Source organism: Mesoplodon mirus (genome assembly GCF_964341445.2).
Source record: "Mesoplodon mirus genome assembly, chromosome: 12".
NCBI lineage: Eukaryota > Metazoa > Chordata > Mammalia > Artiodactyla > Ziphiidae > Mesoplodon > Mesoplodon mirus.
Window position 1 is genome coordinate 67,566,953 of NC_138988.1, and position 16,389 is coordinate 67,583,341.

At 39.3% G+C, this 16,389-nt stretch overlaps 1 protein-coding gene across 3 annotated transcripts in view; it reads right to left on the reverse strand.

Annotated features, from left to right (window-relative positions):
• ILRUN (inflammation and lipid regulator with UBA-like and NBR1-like domains) overlaps nucleotides 1-16,389 on the reverse strand; it is a 119,249-nt gene that overhangs the window by 34,924 nt on the left and 67,936 nt on the right. Inside the window, exon 4 of one of the 3 annotated variants that reach the window (XM_082639757.1) lies at nucleotides 4,142-4,801. The exons of the other annotated variants lie outside the window; for them this stretch is intronic. Coding sequence (XP_082495883.1) covers nucleotides 4,773-4,801 — 29 coding nt within the window. The 3' untranslated portion in view covers nucleotides 4,142-4,772. Of the gene's footprint in view, nucleotides 1-4,141; nucleotides 4,802-16,389 lie in introns of those variants that run through there. 3 annotated transcript variants of the gene reach the window in all.

Here is a 16,389-nt window from a genome sequence, read left to right on the forward strand (position 1 = left end):
CTTTTAACATGAACTGAAATAAAAGCCAGTCACAAAAGGGCAAAAACTGTGTGATACCACTTATATGAGGTACCCAGATAGTCAAATTCAGAGACAGGAAGTAGAATGGTGGCTGTCAGGGCCTGGAGGGACAGGGAGAAGACGAGTTATTATTTAATAGGTACAGAGTTTCAGTTTTGCAAGAGTTCTGGAGATAGATGGTGATGATGGCTGTATAACAAACGTGAACGAGCTTAATGCCACTGACCTGTATACTTAAAAATGGTTAAGATGGTAAACTGTTATGTGTATTTCACCACAATTCAAACAAACAAAACCCTGAGGCCCAGTAACTTTAAATTAGTTGCTCAAGGTCAATCACTAATATATTATGTGTCAGAATCAAAACCAGAGGTCAGATCTATTAACTCCTGGACTAGTACTTATCTATAACATCAGGCAGCACTTTCCCCCCACCCCTGGTCAGTTTTGAGTGTTCCGCCAACCAGGAAAGAGAGAGTACTTACGGAGACAAATATTCCTGGCAGAAAAGATGGAAATATTAACATCTTAATAATTTGAAATTTTATAGCCTACTAATAAAGTATAACTGAGTGGATGATAGCACAATTGCAGAAAATATAGCATGAAAGTATGTTTAAGCAACTTAAATTGCTAATTTAAATCTCAAAGTATAATTATGTTTTAAGGGTAACACAGGGAATCAAAACTATAGCACATTAAGAGCCAAACGTATGTAACTGGCAAAAAATATACAGATTAAAACTGGCATTTTAGGGTCTCCCTGGTGACGCAGTGGTTGGGAGTCCGCCTGCCGGTGCAGGGGACACAGGTTCGTGCCCTGGTCCGGGAGGATCCCACGTGCCGCGGAGCAGCTGGGCCCGTGAGCCATGGCCCGAGCCTGTGTTCCACAACGGCAGAGGCCACAACAGTGAGAGGCCCGCGTACCGCAAAAAACCCCAAAAAACAAACAAACAAAAAAACCTGGCATTTTAACAATCATTTTGCATTAACTTTGAAAAGCACTTAAATGTAACATTGGATAAAAGGGCTTAACATTTAAATATTGTCCATTTTACATGCAAATAGGGAGAAAAATGGCTCGAATTCTCATTCCTTCACTACTTCTGCTGCATTTCTCAACCAATCTGATTGTGACACACTTGGTGCTTGCTTCTTATCTGTAGTATTTTTACCAAAGGGTAATTTAAAATAGAATATTTGAACAGAAGAAGTACTTCCAAGTATTTAGTTCAAGAACCAGAAAGTCAAATTTTAGACTAGCAACTGATTTACTTAATTCAACCTTAAGTAGTTCCATTAAAAAAAGAGAGAAAAAGGTCTGTTCTTCTTGGTACATGTGCTTTAAAGTAAGGTTTAACTTAGGACTCTGATATCTTTCTGCAGAGGTACTATGTATGTTTTGAATACTAAAAAGCATAATAACAAGACATAGCCCCATCTGTCTTTTTTAAGAAACTCAAACGCTATCTTTGACATAATCATGGACAAAAAGGGTAGAACAGCATTACTGATGGTAATTAGTTATCCTTGGTGAGATCTCTGATAATGTACTACATCAACTCTCCCTTCCCCCTCCTCCTAAAAGAGGATGGGCTTTGTTTGTGGCTTCAGGGAAACTGCTCCCAGTCAACATCATCATCCTAGCTGGAACAATGTGAGAACTAGCAAAACAAAGAAAATAGATACCCCTCCCCCTCAACATTCTCTCCAAAGAGAACTACATTACAGACGTCACATTCACTGACAAGTCAGAGTCAGACAGAGACAAAGCAGAACGTCTTCATTCTCCTTTCATTTTTCTCATTTTTCACTTTCTTCATCTCTTTGGTCCTACTCAATCTTCCTAAGTATACCTTCCTCTTCATTTCCACTGCAGGCCCTTATTAACAGGCCAAAAATTTCCCTGGCTTGAATCTGGGCACAGAGCTTTGAGGGAACCAATGACTATTGGTTCCACACACAGTAGCAGCATCCACACACAGGGGGTCTTGGGACTCACTCATGGCCATCGGGACTTCCCAGTCCTACAAAGGGAGCCACCCTCGCCACCCTCTCACAGCAGAGGTACAGTGCATTGGGCCTTTTAGTCTGGGCCATGACATTCTGCTGCTCATCTCTCTTCCAGATGACCTGTGGGTGTAAATATTCTTCAGAGTACCATCACCTTCAATCTACCTCCCACTCTTTTGCACACAGAACCCTCAACTCATGCCAAACTGCATTAGTCATGCTCAACCAGAGTTTATGCTTATTTACTGCAATCTGGAAATGTGATACCCTGTCACCAATCTGAATCTTTTTAGTTAAAATACTGCATATCTGGGAAAGCCCCTTCAGACACCATTTGACCTAGAAAGTTATTATTTCCTAATGTTTACTATTTTTTATTATTGAAAATAAGTTTTAATAGACTTCATTATTTTTAAGACTTTATTTTTAGAAGATGTAGGTTCACAGCAAAACTGAGAATATACTCTCTGTCTCCACATACATAAAATCTCCTTTACTATCAATATCCCACATAAAAGTGCTGTATTTGTTACAACTGATGAATCTACACAGACACATCATTATCATTCAAAGTCCATAGTTTACGTCAGAGTTCACTCTTGTGTTGCACATTCTATGGGTTTTAATAAATGTATAATGACATGTTTCCATCACTATAGTATCACAGAATAGTTTCACTGCCCTAAAAATCCTCTGTGCTCTGCCTATTCATCCCTCCCTCCCCTAGCCCCTGGTAACCACTGACTGTTTCCACGGTTTTGCGTTTTCTAAAATATTATATAGTTGGAATCATACAGTATGTAGCCTTTTCAGATTGGTTTCTTTCACATAGAAATACGCACTTAAGGGTGTTCTGTATCTTTTCATGAAGTGAAAGCTCATTTCTTTTTTGTGCTGGATAGTATTCCCCTGTCTAGATGTACCAAAGTTTATTTATCCATTCACCTACTGAAGGATGTTTTGATTGCTTCCAAGTTTTGGCAGTTATGAATATAACTGCTATAAATATGGTAAGAATATTTTAGTTTTGTAAGAAACTGCCAAACTGCCTAACAAAGTGACTGTACCACTTTGCATTCTCACCAGCAATAAATGAGAGTTTCTGTTGCTCCACATTCTTGTCAGCATTTGGCATTGTCAGTGTTCCAGATTTTAGCCATTCTAACAGGTAGGTAGTGGTAACTTAGTTTAATTTGCAACTCTCTAATGACATAATGTTGAACATCTTTTTATATGCTTATTTGCACCTGTATATCTTCTTCGGTGAGATGTCAGTTCAACTCTTTTTTGCTTGTTTTTTGAGTTGTTTGTTTTTTATTGAGTTTTAAGAGCTTTCTGTATATTTTGGATAATAGTCCTTTATCAGATGTGTCTTTTACAAATGTTTTCTCCCAGTCTGTGGCCAGTCTTCTCGTTCTCTTGACAATAACTTTCACAGAACATAAGTTTTTAATTTTAATGAACTCCAGATTATCAATTCTTTCTTTAGATCATGCCCCTTTGGTGTTACATTTAAAAAGTCATTGTCTATAATCAATTCACTCTGCTGCACACCTGAAACACAATATTGTAAATCAACTATACTTCAATTAAAAAAAAAAAGTCATGGGAAATTCCCTGGCAATCCGATGGTTAGGACTCCATGCTTTCATTGTCGAGGGCTCTGGTTTGATGAGCTGTGAGGCACAACCAAAAAAAGTTATTGCCATACCCAAGATCATCTAGGTTTCTGCCTATGTTATCTTCTAGGAGTTTTACAGTTTTGAATTTTATGTTTAGATTTATAATCCATTTTGAGTTCATATTTGTGAAGCATGTAAGACCTGTGTGTAGATTCATTTTTTTTACATGTAGATGTCTACTTGATCTGGCACCGTTTGTTGAAAAGAATACATTTTCTCGGGGCTTCCCTGGTGGCGCAGTGGTTGAGAGTCCGCCTGCCGGTGCAGGGGACGCGGGTTCGTGCCCCGGTCCGGGAGGATCCCACATGCTGCGGAGCGGCTGGGCCTGTGAGGCATGGCCGCTGATCCTGCGCGTCCGGAGCCTGTGCTCCGCGGCGGGAGAGGCCACAACAGTGAGAGGCCCACGTACCGCAAAAAAAAAAAAAAAAAAGAATACCTTTTCTCCAGTGTATTGTCTTTGCTCCTTTGTCAAAGATCAGTTGACTATATTTGTGTCAGTCCATTTCTGGGTTCTCTCTTCTGTTCCAATTATCTATCTGTTTATTCTTTCACCACTACCACAATATCTTGGTTACTTTATAGGAAGTCTTGAAGTCAGAGAGTGTCCATTCTCCAATTTTGTTGTTCTCCATTGCTGAATTGGCTACTCTGGGTCTTTTGCCTTTCTGTATATAACTTAGAATCAGTTTGTTGATTTCCACAAAATAACTTGCTGGGATTTCGATTGGGACTGTGTTCAATCTGCACATCAAGCTGGGAAGAACAAATATCTTGAAAATACTGAGTCTTCCTATCCATGAACATGAAATATCTCTTCACTTACTTAGTTCTTCTCAGATTCTTTTCATCAGAATTTTGTTGTTTTCCTCATAGAGATCTTGTTCACACTTGGATAGCTTTACATTTAAGTACTTTATTTTGGGGGGATAAAAACATAAATGGTAATGTTTTTAATTTCAAATTCAACGTGTTCATGCTGGTTTATAGGAAAGCGTTTAATTTTTGTAAATCAATCTTGTATCCTGCAACCTTGTTGCTTATTAGTTCCAGGATATTTTATTGTTGATTCTTTCCAATTTTGCCATCTGCAAAAAAAAGACGGTTTTACTTCCTCCTTCCCAATCTGAATATTTTTTATTTCCTTTAATTGTCTTATTGCACTAGCTAAGACTTCCAGTACGATGTTGAAAAGCAGTGGACTTTCCTTTGCCTCACTTCTGATCTGAGCTGAAAACTTCTAATTTCTCATCATTAAGTATGATATTGGCTGAAGATTTTTTGTAAATAGTCTTTATCAAGTAGAGACAGATCCCCTCCTTTCTTCCTAGTTTCCTGAGAGTTTAATCACAAATAGGTGTTGGATTTTAACAAATGGTTTTTCTGTATCTATTGATATGAACATGTGACTTTTCTTCTTAGCCTGTTGATATAATGGGTTATATTAATTGATTTTTGAAAGTTGAACCAGCCTTGCATGTCTGGGATAAATCTCATTTGGTCATAGCGTATGTTATTCTTCTTACACATTGTTGGATTTGATTTGCTAATATTTTGTTGATGATTTTTGCATCTATGTTCATGAGAGATAATGGTCTATGATTTTCTTTCCTTGTACTATCTGTCTGGTTTTGGCATTAGGGTAATGCTGGCCTCATAGAATGAGTCAGAAAGTATTCTTTCTGCTTCACTCTTCTGGAAGAGATTCCAGAGTAGTGGTAAAATTTCTTCCTTAAATGTCCGGTAGAATTCACCAGTGAACTCATCTGAGCCTGGCACTTTCTGTTTTGTAAGGTTATTAATTGTTGGTTTAATTTCTTCAATAGATATGGCCTATACAGATTGTTTATTTCTTCTTGGGTGAGCTCTGGCAGATTGCACCTTTCAAGAAATCGGTCCGTTACACCTAAGTTATCAAATTTATGGTCATTACATCTGTTTGTTACCAACATGACTTGCTCATAATATTCCTTTATTATCCATTGAATGTGCATGGGATCTGTAGTGATGTTCTCTCTTTCATTTCTGATTTTAGTAATTTGTATCTTATCCCTTTTTTTCTTAGCCTGGCCAGAGGTTACTGACTTAAATCAATCTTTTCAAAACACCAGTTTTAGGTTTTATTGATTTTCTCTATTGGTTTTCTATTTGCAATTTCACTGCCTTCTGCTCTAATCTATATTTTTCTTCTGATTTAATTTGCTCTTATTTTTCTAGTTTCCAAAAGTGGAAGCTTATAGATTTTAGGTTTGTCTTTTTTTCTAACATATGTATTCAATGCTATAAATTCCCCTCTGAGAACTGCTTTAGCTGCATTTCACAATCCTGATAGGTGTTATTCTCATTTTCATTTAGTTCAAAGTATTTTTAGATTTCTCGAGATTTCTTCTTTGATCCATATGTTATTCAAGTGTGGGGATTCTTCCACTATCTTTCTGTTGTTGCTTTCTAGTTTAATTCCATTGCGGTGTGAGAGGATACATTGTATAACTTCTATTCTTTTAAGTTTGTTAAGGTGTTTTATGGCCCAGAATCTGGTTTACCTTGGTGAAAAGTTTCATGTGAGCTTCAGAAGAATGTGTATTCTGCTGCTGTTGGATGAAGTAGTCTGCAGATGTCAATTATATCCAGCATAATGATGGTGCTGTTGAGCTCAACTATGTCCTTATGGTTTTCTGCCTGCTGGGTCTGTCCATTTCTGATAACAAAGTGTTGAAGTCTCCAACTAAAATAGTGGAGACTTCATCTATTTCTTTCAGTTCTATCAGTTTTGCCTCACAGAGTTTGATATCCTGTCGTTAGGCACATATACATTAAGAATTCTTATGTCTTCCTGGAGTACTAACCCCTTTATCATTATATACTATCCCTCTTTATCCCTGATAATTTTCTTTGGTCTGAAGTCTGCTCTGACTGAATATAGCTACTTCTGCTTTCTTTGGATTAGTGTTAGCACAGTACATCTTTCTCCATCCCTTTATTCTTAATGTATATGTACATTTATATTAGAATTTTCTTGAAAACAATGTAGAGTTGGGTCTTGTTTTGTGATCCATTCTGACAATCTCTTTCATTTGTACATTTAGACTACTGAGGTTTAAAAGTGGTTATTGATATAGCGGGATTAATATCTACCATATTTGTTACTGTTTTCTATTTGTTGCTCTTGTTCTTTGGTCTGATTTTTCTCTTCTACTCTTTTTCTGCCTTTTAGGTTTTAATTGAGCATTTTACATGATTCCATTTTCTCTCCTTTCTTAGCATAACAATTAGGTTTTTTTCTTTTAATGAGGTTGTCAGTTTGCAATGTACAGTTACAACTAATCCAAGTGAAATCATAAATGACACTACCCACTTCATGGATAGTGCAGGTATCATATAATAGCAAAATACTCCTAATCTCTCCCTCCTGTCCCTTGTATCACTGCTGTCATTCATTTCACGTATTCATATATATAGATATATACACACACACACACATATGTATATATATGTATGTATACACACAGATGCACACACATATAATTGAACACAAGCATACATAACTGATTACACTGTTGCTGTTATTATTTTGAACAAATTGTTATATTAGATCAATTAAGAATAAGAAAAATAGGGACTTCCCTGGTGGTCCAGTGGTTAAGACTCCACACTCCCAGTGCAGGGGGCCCGGGTTCCATCCCTGGTCAGGGAACTAGATCCTGCATGACGCAACTAAAGATCCCACATGACGCAATGAAAATCTTGCATGCGGCAACGAAGATCCCATGTGCCGCAACTAAGACCCAGCGCAGCCATGTTAAATAAATAAATAGTCTTTTTAAACAAGAATAAGAAACTTTTAAAAGACTTTAAATCCTACCTTCACTTACTCATTCTCCAATGTGTTTTCTTTGTATAGATCTGAGTTTGTGACCTACAGTTTTCCTTCTCTCTGAAGAACTTTCTTTCACATTTCGTGCAAGGGGAGACTACTGGCAACAAATTCCCTTAATTTTGGTTTGTCTGAGAAATTACTTCTCCTCAACTTTTGAAGGATAACTTTGCAAAGTACCAAATCCTAGGCTGGGAGGTTTTTTTTCCCCCTATTTTAAATATTTCACTTCACTCTCTGCTTCCTTACATGATTGCTGAGGAGAAGTCATATATAACTTTTATTTTTGTTTCTCTAACAGTAAACAGATTTTCTCCTCTGGCTTCTTTCAAGATTTTTTCTTTATTGTTGATTTTCTGCATTACGAATATGATTTACCTATGTGTAGTTTTTTGGGCATTTATTTTCCTTGGTGTTCTCTTAGCTTCCTAGATCTGTGATTTGGTGTCTGATGTTAATTTAGGAACACCCTCAGTCATTATTACTTTAAATATTTCTTCTGTTCCTTTCTTTCTTCTCCTTCTAATATTCCAATTATGCTTATGTTACATCTTTTGTAGTTGTCCCACAGTTCTTGGGTAGTCTTTTCCATTTCTTTTCCCAGTCTTTTTTCTCTTTGCTTTTTAGTTTTGAAAGTTTCTAAGGGGACTGGAGTTGGGCATTTCCCTTCCTCTAGGTCAGTTAGGCTCTGATAAACCCACAGCAGGTAAGGCTCTGGCAAAATAATTTCTCCTGAGGGCAGGAAATATTACCCAGACAATATTCTGGGTAATTTTAAAACAGTTACTTTCCCCCTTCCCTGCCAGAAGAATTAGGGGATTTTTTTTTCCTCCAATATTCACTGGGAAAGCCTGGTAGAGATTCTTGAGGTAAAACTCATGAAAGTGTGGGGACACTCCTAGAGTCTTCATCTCTCAGGCTTGTCCACACTGAACCTCCAGCAATTTGTCAATGACAGTTCTGGTTTTTCTACCCCAGTACTGGCTCCCACAGGTTTCCACTGGTGGTTTCTGCTCTGGTAAATTTTAATTCTCTGCATAATTTTCAGTGTACATTAAGCTGCATATTCTTCTGCCTTGGGTATCCACATGTTTAACATCTTTCTTGTTTTATGACCTGGAATCTTTGACTCCACCCTGAAGAGGCCACCAGGTCAAGAGATCACTGAAATATCTGACATGGAAAAACCTTAAGGAATCTTTACTAAGAGAGTTCTTATAAGACAAGTTAACAGTTGAGGAAGGATTACCATGTAAGGTTTCACAATATAGTCATATCTTTTAATAGCAAGAAGAAGGGGCTTCCCTGGTGGCGCAGTGGTTGAGAATCCACCTGCCAATGCAGGGGACGTGGGTTCAAGCCCTGGCCCAGAAAGTTCCCACATGCCGTGGAGCAACTAAGCCTGTGTGCCACAAATACTGAGTCTGCGAGCCACAACTACTGAACCCACATGCCACAACTACTGATGCCCACGCGCCTAGAGCCCATGCTCCGCAACAAGAGAAGCCACGGCAATGAGAAGCCACACACCACAACGAATAGTAGCCCCTGCTCATGGCAACTAGAGAAAGCCCGTGTGCAGCAATGAAGACCCAACGCAGCCAAAAATAAATAAATTTATATATAAAAAGAAAAACAAGAAGAAGAAGAAGAAGAAGCAGTAGCAGCTGCAGCATCTAACACCTATTCATTGCTTACCAGGCCAGGTGCTGTTCTAAAAGCTTTTACATGCATTAACTCCTCAAATTCCCTCAAAACCCTATGAGGTGAGGACTGTTTTCCTTATTTTATAGGTGAAGAAACTGAGTCATTGAAAGATAAAATAATTTCCTAAAGGTCACACTGCTACTGCACTGCTGAAGTAGAAATCAAACCCAGATGGTATGACTTCAAGGTTCACGCTGCTACTCTACTGTCCTTCTTTAATAAAGAAGAATATTTAAGAATTTAACTGTAAGTGAGCCAAGTAAATTATGGTTTGTTCATTCTTAGTAAGCAGCCCAGATTCTGTTTTTGAGATGGCTGTCTAATATATTTTATTTTTTGATCACTATTTATATACTTTGCCCCAACACAGCAAAAAGAATTATCAATCCATAGAGACTAAAAGTACATTAGTGGTCACCAGGGGCTCTATGAATGAGGAGTGACTGCTTAATGGGTATGGAGTTTCCTTTTGGGGTAATAAAAATGTGTTGGAACTAAACAGATGATGGCTGCACAATTCTGTGAATGTACTAAATGCCAATGAATTGTACACTTTAAGTGGTTAACTTGTTATGTGAACTTTATCTCAACTGAAAAAGAAAGAACAATCTACAACATTTTGGTTAATAGTAGGGGGAAGTTTCTAAAATATTAGTGAGTAGGAAAAAACTAGGTTACACAATTATATGTAGCACAATACCAAATTTGAAAAACAAAATTTTTTATGCTTTTAATATTTGGATACATACACTAACAGTGTCTATATCTGTATTTCAGAATAAATGTTTTTTTCTTTATATTTTCTGTATCTTCTAAGTCATGTATTTCTTTTATTATCAGGACAAATACATTTTTTAAAGAACTTAATCACAAATATGTTTAGTGATATAATTGATTTAAAAGTCCTCAAATAATAAAATGGTTGAACTAAATTCAAATATATCAATACCTATAGTAAATGTGAATAGTCTAAACACACCAATTAGAAGAGATTGTCAGAAAGGAAAAAAAACCAGCCTAACTATATGCTGTCTATAAGAAGCTCCAAATATAATAATATAGGTAGGCTGAAAGTAAAAGGCTAGGAAAAGATATAGCATGCAAACACTAATCAAAGAAAGCCAGAGTGGCTATAATAGTATCAGACTTCAGAGTGAAGAAAATTACCAGCGACAATGAGGGACATTACACAATAATAAATGGGTCACGCACCTTGAAGACATAATCCTAAATGTGTATGCACTTAACGACAAAGCTTCAAAATACATGAACCCAAAACTGACAGAACTGAAAGGAGAAACAGACAAGTCTAAGACTGAAGTTGGAGACTTCAGCACTCTTTTCTCAGTAATGGATAGAACCAGTTGATCCCTCCAATAAAAATCTATAAAGATATAGAGAAATTGAACAACAGCATCAACCAACTACATCTGACATTTATACAACACTCCACCCAACAACAGCAAAATACACATCCTTTCGAGGTACACATGAAATACTCACCAAGATAGACAATATCTCTTGGGTGTATCTCCTGGGTCATAAACACCTTAACAAATTTAAAAGAACTGAAATCATACAAAGTATGCTCTCTTAACATGATACAATTAAACTAGAAATGATCAAACGAGATAACAGAAAAATTACCAAATATTTGGAAACTGAACTACATACTTCAATATAATCCATGCGTCAAACAGGAAGTCTCAAGGGAAATTAGGAAATACTTTGAACTGAATGAAAATGAAAATACAGTATTTCAAAATTTATGGTAGGCAGCTAAAAGCAGCATTCTGAGGGGAATTTACAGTTGTTATAGACTAAACATTTGTATCCCCCCCCACCAAATTTTTATTTTGAAACTTAATCCCCAATGTGAGTGTATTTTGAAGTTGGGCCTCTGAGAGATGACTAGGTCCTGAGGGTAGGGCCCTCATGAATGGCATTAGCATCCTTATTAAAAAACATCCCAGAAAGGATACAGCAAGAAGGCCACCTTATGAAGTAGGAGACTAGCCCTCAGTAGACACTGAATCTGCCAGCATCTCTATTTCAGACTTCCCAGCCTCCAGAAATGTAAGAAATAAATTTCTGTTGTTTACAAGCCACCCAGTCTATAGTAGTTTATTACGGCAGCCCAAACAGACTAAGAGAATAATATTAAATACCTATATTATAAAAGAAAGGTCTCAAATCAATGACCCCAAGCTTCCATCTTAAGACACTAGAAAAAGAAAAAAATAAACTCAAGTCAAGCAGAAGGAGGGAAATAATAAAATTAAGAGCAGAAATCCAGGGACTTCCCTGGTGGTGCAGTGGTTAAGAATCCACCTGCCAATTCAGCGACACGGGTTCGAGCCATGGTCTGGGAAGATCCCACAAGCCGCAGAGCAACTAAGCCTGTGCGCCACAACTACTGAGACTGTGCTCTAGAGCCCGTGCTCTGCAACAAGAGAAGCCACCACAATGAGAAGCCCACGCGCCGCAACAAAGAGTTGCCACGCTCGCCACAACTAGAGAAAGCCCGCACACAGCAATGAAGACCCAACATAGCCAAAAAAATAGAAAATAAAATAAAATAAAAAAATAATAATGAATAAAAAGCAAAAATCCATGTAACTGAAAACAGAAAAACAGAGGAAAATCAATGAAACCAAAAGCTGGTTTTCTTAAAATTAAGAAATCTATCAAGATTATTAAACAAAAAAAGAAAGGAGACACAGAATATCAAGAATAAGAGAGGGTTATCACTACAGACACAGAAAGCATTAGAACGATAATAAAGGATAGTACAAACAATTCTACACACATAAATTCAATGATTTAATGAAAAGGATCAATTCCTTGAAATTACGCAAAGTCACCCAAGATGAAACATAACCTGAACAAATCTATAACTATAAAAATAAACTGAAGGGCTTCAGTGGTGAAGAATCCGCCTGCCAATGCAGGGGACATGGGTTCAAGCCCTGGTCTGGGAAGATCCCACATGCCGCAGAGCAACTAACCCGTGCACCACAACTACGGAGCCTGGGCTCTTGAGCCCACAAGCCACAACTACTGAGCCCGTGCACCAAGAGCCCGTGCTCCACAACAAGAGAAGCCACCACAATGAGAAGCCCACGCACTGCAACGAAGAGTAGCCCCCGCTCGCTGCAACTAGAGAAAGCTCACGTGCAGCAAGGAAGACCCAATGCAGCCAAAAATAAATAATTAAAAAAAAGAAAGGGCTTCCCTGGTGGCGCAGTGGTTGAGAGTCCGCCTGCTGATGCAGGGGACACGGGTTTGTGCCCCGGTCTGGGAGGATCCCACATGCCGCAGAGCAGCTGGGCCCGTGGGCCATGGTCTGGAGCCTGTGCTCCGCAGTGGGAGAGGCCACGGCAGTGAGAGGCCCGCGTACCGCCAAAAAAAAAAAAAAAAAAAAAGAACTCTCCAGGCCCAGAAGGTTTCAGTAGCAAATTCTTTAGAGGATGGCCACTAATTCTACACAATTTGTTACAGAAAACAAAAAAAATTGGTACAACATACCAGAGTTTACAGAGCTGCAGGCCACTAGCCACATGTAGCTACTGAGTGCTTGAAGTGGAACTACAGCCACACGTTGAAATGATACTATTTGGGCTATACCAAGTTAAATAAAATGTATTATTAAATGTTCTTTAAAGTCTTAGTAAGACTTAGGTCAGATAAGGTCTGCTTTCCTATTCACTTCTGATTTCTAAATACAAAAGACAATTGTAAAACTAAAAAAGGAAAAAATGACTTTGAAGTGGCTACTAAGCCAAAGCCTGACTCACTGTAGAATTCAATTACTTTCAAGACCATCTCAAAACAAAGTACAAGCAAAACTCTTAGAAATCATAAGAGGAAACTGGAAGGACACTGATCACAACCAAGTAAAATCCAGAGGCTCAAAGCATTCCTACCTGGAGCCAAATGTGTGACATTGACGTTCTCTTTGTAAAGAAAGGAAACCATAAGCTCTTTAAAGTTAAAAGGACAAAAATTAAGAGGGTTTTTTAAAAAGGGATTTTTTTTTCAAGATAAAGATTACAGAATGAACTAATTTCTAAGTGATAAATATCTTTGCCATTCCAAGGAAAAACTCATTAGAGCATTGTGCGGCTAATGTCAAAGCACCATTACAGGAAGAGAATGGAATTTGCTTTTCAGTAAAAAGATACCCTCTTCAAAAATTCCTACAGTTAACTGCAAGACTAATAGGAGGTTTTTGTGTTTTTTTAAAATTTTTATTTATTTATTTATTTATTTATTTATTTATTTATTTATTTATTTATGGCTGTGTTGGGTCTTCGTTTCTGTGCGAGGGCTTTCTCTAGGTGCGGCAAGTGGGGGCCACTCTTCATCGCAGTGCGCGGGCCTCTCACTATCATGGCCTCTCTTGTTGTGGAGCACAGGCTCCAGATGCGCAGGTTCAGTAATTGTGGCTCACGGGCCTAGTTGCTCTGCGGCACGCGGGATCTTCCCAGACCAGGGCTCGAACCCGTGTCCCCTGCATTGGCAGGCAGATTCTCAACCACTGCGCCACCAGTGAGGCCCCTAATAGGAGGTTTTAAAAAATAAAATAACAGCTACATTTCGAGCAATAATTAAAGAATATAAAGTGCATCATAAAACTTAAGATACCAGATAAAGCTTAAAAGCCCTATACTTCAATTACTTTAGACACTAATCACCATTCTGTTAAAAAAAAAAAAACCACATATTTTTCAGTACTTATATAGCCCCCACACCCACAGTTTTGTTTTCTGTGGTTTCAGTTACCCAAGGCCAACCTCAATCTGAAAGTACTAAATGGAAAATTCCAGAAATACACAATTCATAAGTTTTAAGCTGCACACCATTCTAAGTGGTGTGATGAAATCTCATGCCTTCCCACTCCATCCCACCCAGAACCCCCAACCATCGACATCATCTGCTCCTGATATCCAACCATTCACATTGTCATGGCTTGATGATCCAGGATCACCCAAAGCAAATGATCTTCCTTGTAGGTATTTTATCATCTCACGTCATCACAAGAAGGGTGAATATAAACAATAAAATATTTTGAGAGAGAGAGACAGAAGGAGAGAGGGAGGGAGAGACCACATTCACATAACTCTTATTACAGCATATTGTTATAACTGCTCTATTTTATTATTAGTTATTGTTAATCTCTTATTGTGTCTAATTTATAAATTAAACTTTATCATAGGTATGTATGTGCAGGAAAAACCACAGTATATATGGGGTTCATCACTATCCGTGGTTTCAGGCATCCACTGGGGGTCTTGAAATGTTCCCCCAAGGACAAGGGGGGGACTGCTGTACTGATTACTTAGATATTTACCATGATTTGAATAGAAAGCAATTATGCTTGCTTCCTGATTTTATAAGAGACATGTTGTGGTCTCTTTCAGTGGCAAGGGTACACAACAGCACTTATTAAAAATTCCCATCACATAACAATTCAGTAAAACCTTAAGAATTACTCATCTGAAACAATTTCAGCATATATGTAAACATTTTTTCTGACGAGGAAATGGACATATCTCCTCCACTGTAAGTCTTACTTTTCACCTCATTTTTAATATTTCTGAAATCAAAATGCATCATATGATCAAATATGTTCATTTAATATGATAATGCTCTTCCCTTCTCCTCACAAGAAAAGTCATTAATCCAATGATGCACAGTAAAATTACTGTCACATAAGTGAGGAGGGGCAAGATGGCGGAAGAGTAAGACGCGGAGATCACCTTCCTCCCCACAGATACATCAGAAATACACCTACACGTGGAACAACTCCTACAGAACACCCACTGAACGCTGGCAGAAGACCTCAGACCTCCCAAAAGGCAAGAAACTCCCCAAGTACCTGGGTAGGGCAAAAGAAAAAAGAATAAATAGAGACAAAAGAATAGGGATGGGACCTACACCAGTGGGAGGGAGCTGTGAAGGAGGAAAGGTTTCCACACACTAGGAAGCCCTTTGCGGGCAGAGACTGTGGGTGGCGGACTGGGGGAGCTTCGGAACCACGAAGGAGAGCACAGCAATAGGGGTGCGGAGGGCAAAGCAGAGAGATTCCTGCACAGGGTATCGGTGCCGACCAGCACTCACCAGCCCGAGACGCTTGTCTGCTCACCCGCTGGGGCGGGCGGGGCTGGGAGCTGAGGCTCGGGCTTCGGTGGGATGCAGGGAGAGGACTGGGGTTGGCTGCGTGAACACAGCCTGAAGGGGTTAGTGCACCACGGCTAGCCGGGAGGGAGTCTGGGAAAAAGTCTGGACCTGCCGAAGAGGCAAGAGACTTTTTCTTCCCTCTTTGTTTCCTGGTGCGCGAGGAGAGGGGATTAAGAGCGCTGCTTAAAGGAGCTTCAGAGATGGGCTGGCGCGAGCCACGGCTATCAGCACGGACCCTAGAGACAGGCATGAGACGCTAAGGCCAATGCTGCCGTCACCAAGAAGCCTGTGTGGGAGCACAGGTCACTATCCACACCTCCCCTCCCGGGAGCCTGTGCAGCCCGCCACTGCCAGCGTCCTGTGGTCCAGGGACGGCTTCCCTGGGAGAACGCACGGCATGCCTCAGGCTGATGCAACGTCACGCTGGCCTCTGCCGCTGCAGGCTCGCCCTGCATCTGTGCCCCTCCCTCCCCACTGGCCTGAGTGAGCCAGAGCCCCCTAATCAGCTGCTCCTTTAACCCCGTCCTGTCTGAGCGAAGAACAGACGCCCTCCGGCGACCTACATGCAGAGGCGGGGCCAAATCCAAAGCTGAACCCCGGGAGCTGTGCGAACAAAGCAGAGAAAGGGAAATTTCTCCCAGCAGCCTCAGGAGCAGCGGATTAAATCTCCACAATCAACTTGATGTACCCTGCATCGGTGGAATACCTGAAAAGACAACGAATCATCCCAAACTGAGGAGGTGGACTTTGAGAGCAAGATATATTATTTTTTCCCCTTTTCCTCTTTTTGTGAGTGTGTATGTGTATGCTTCTGTGTGAGATTTTCTCTGTATAGCTTTGCTTTCACCATTTGTCCTAGGGTTCTGTCCGTCCGTTTTTGTTTTTATAAAAAAATTTTTTTCTTAATAATTT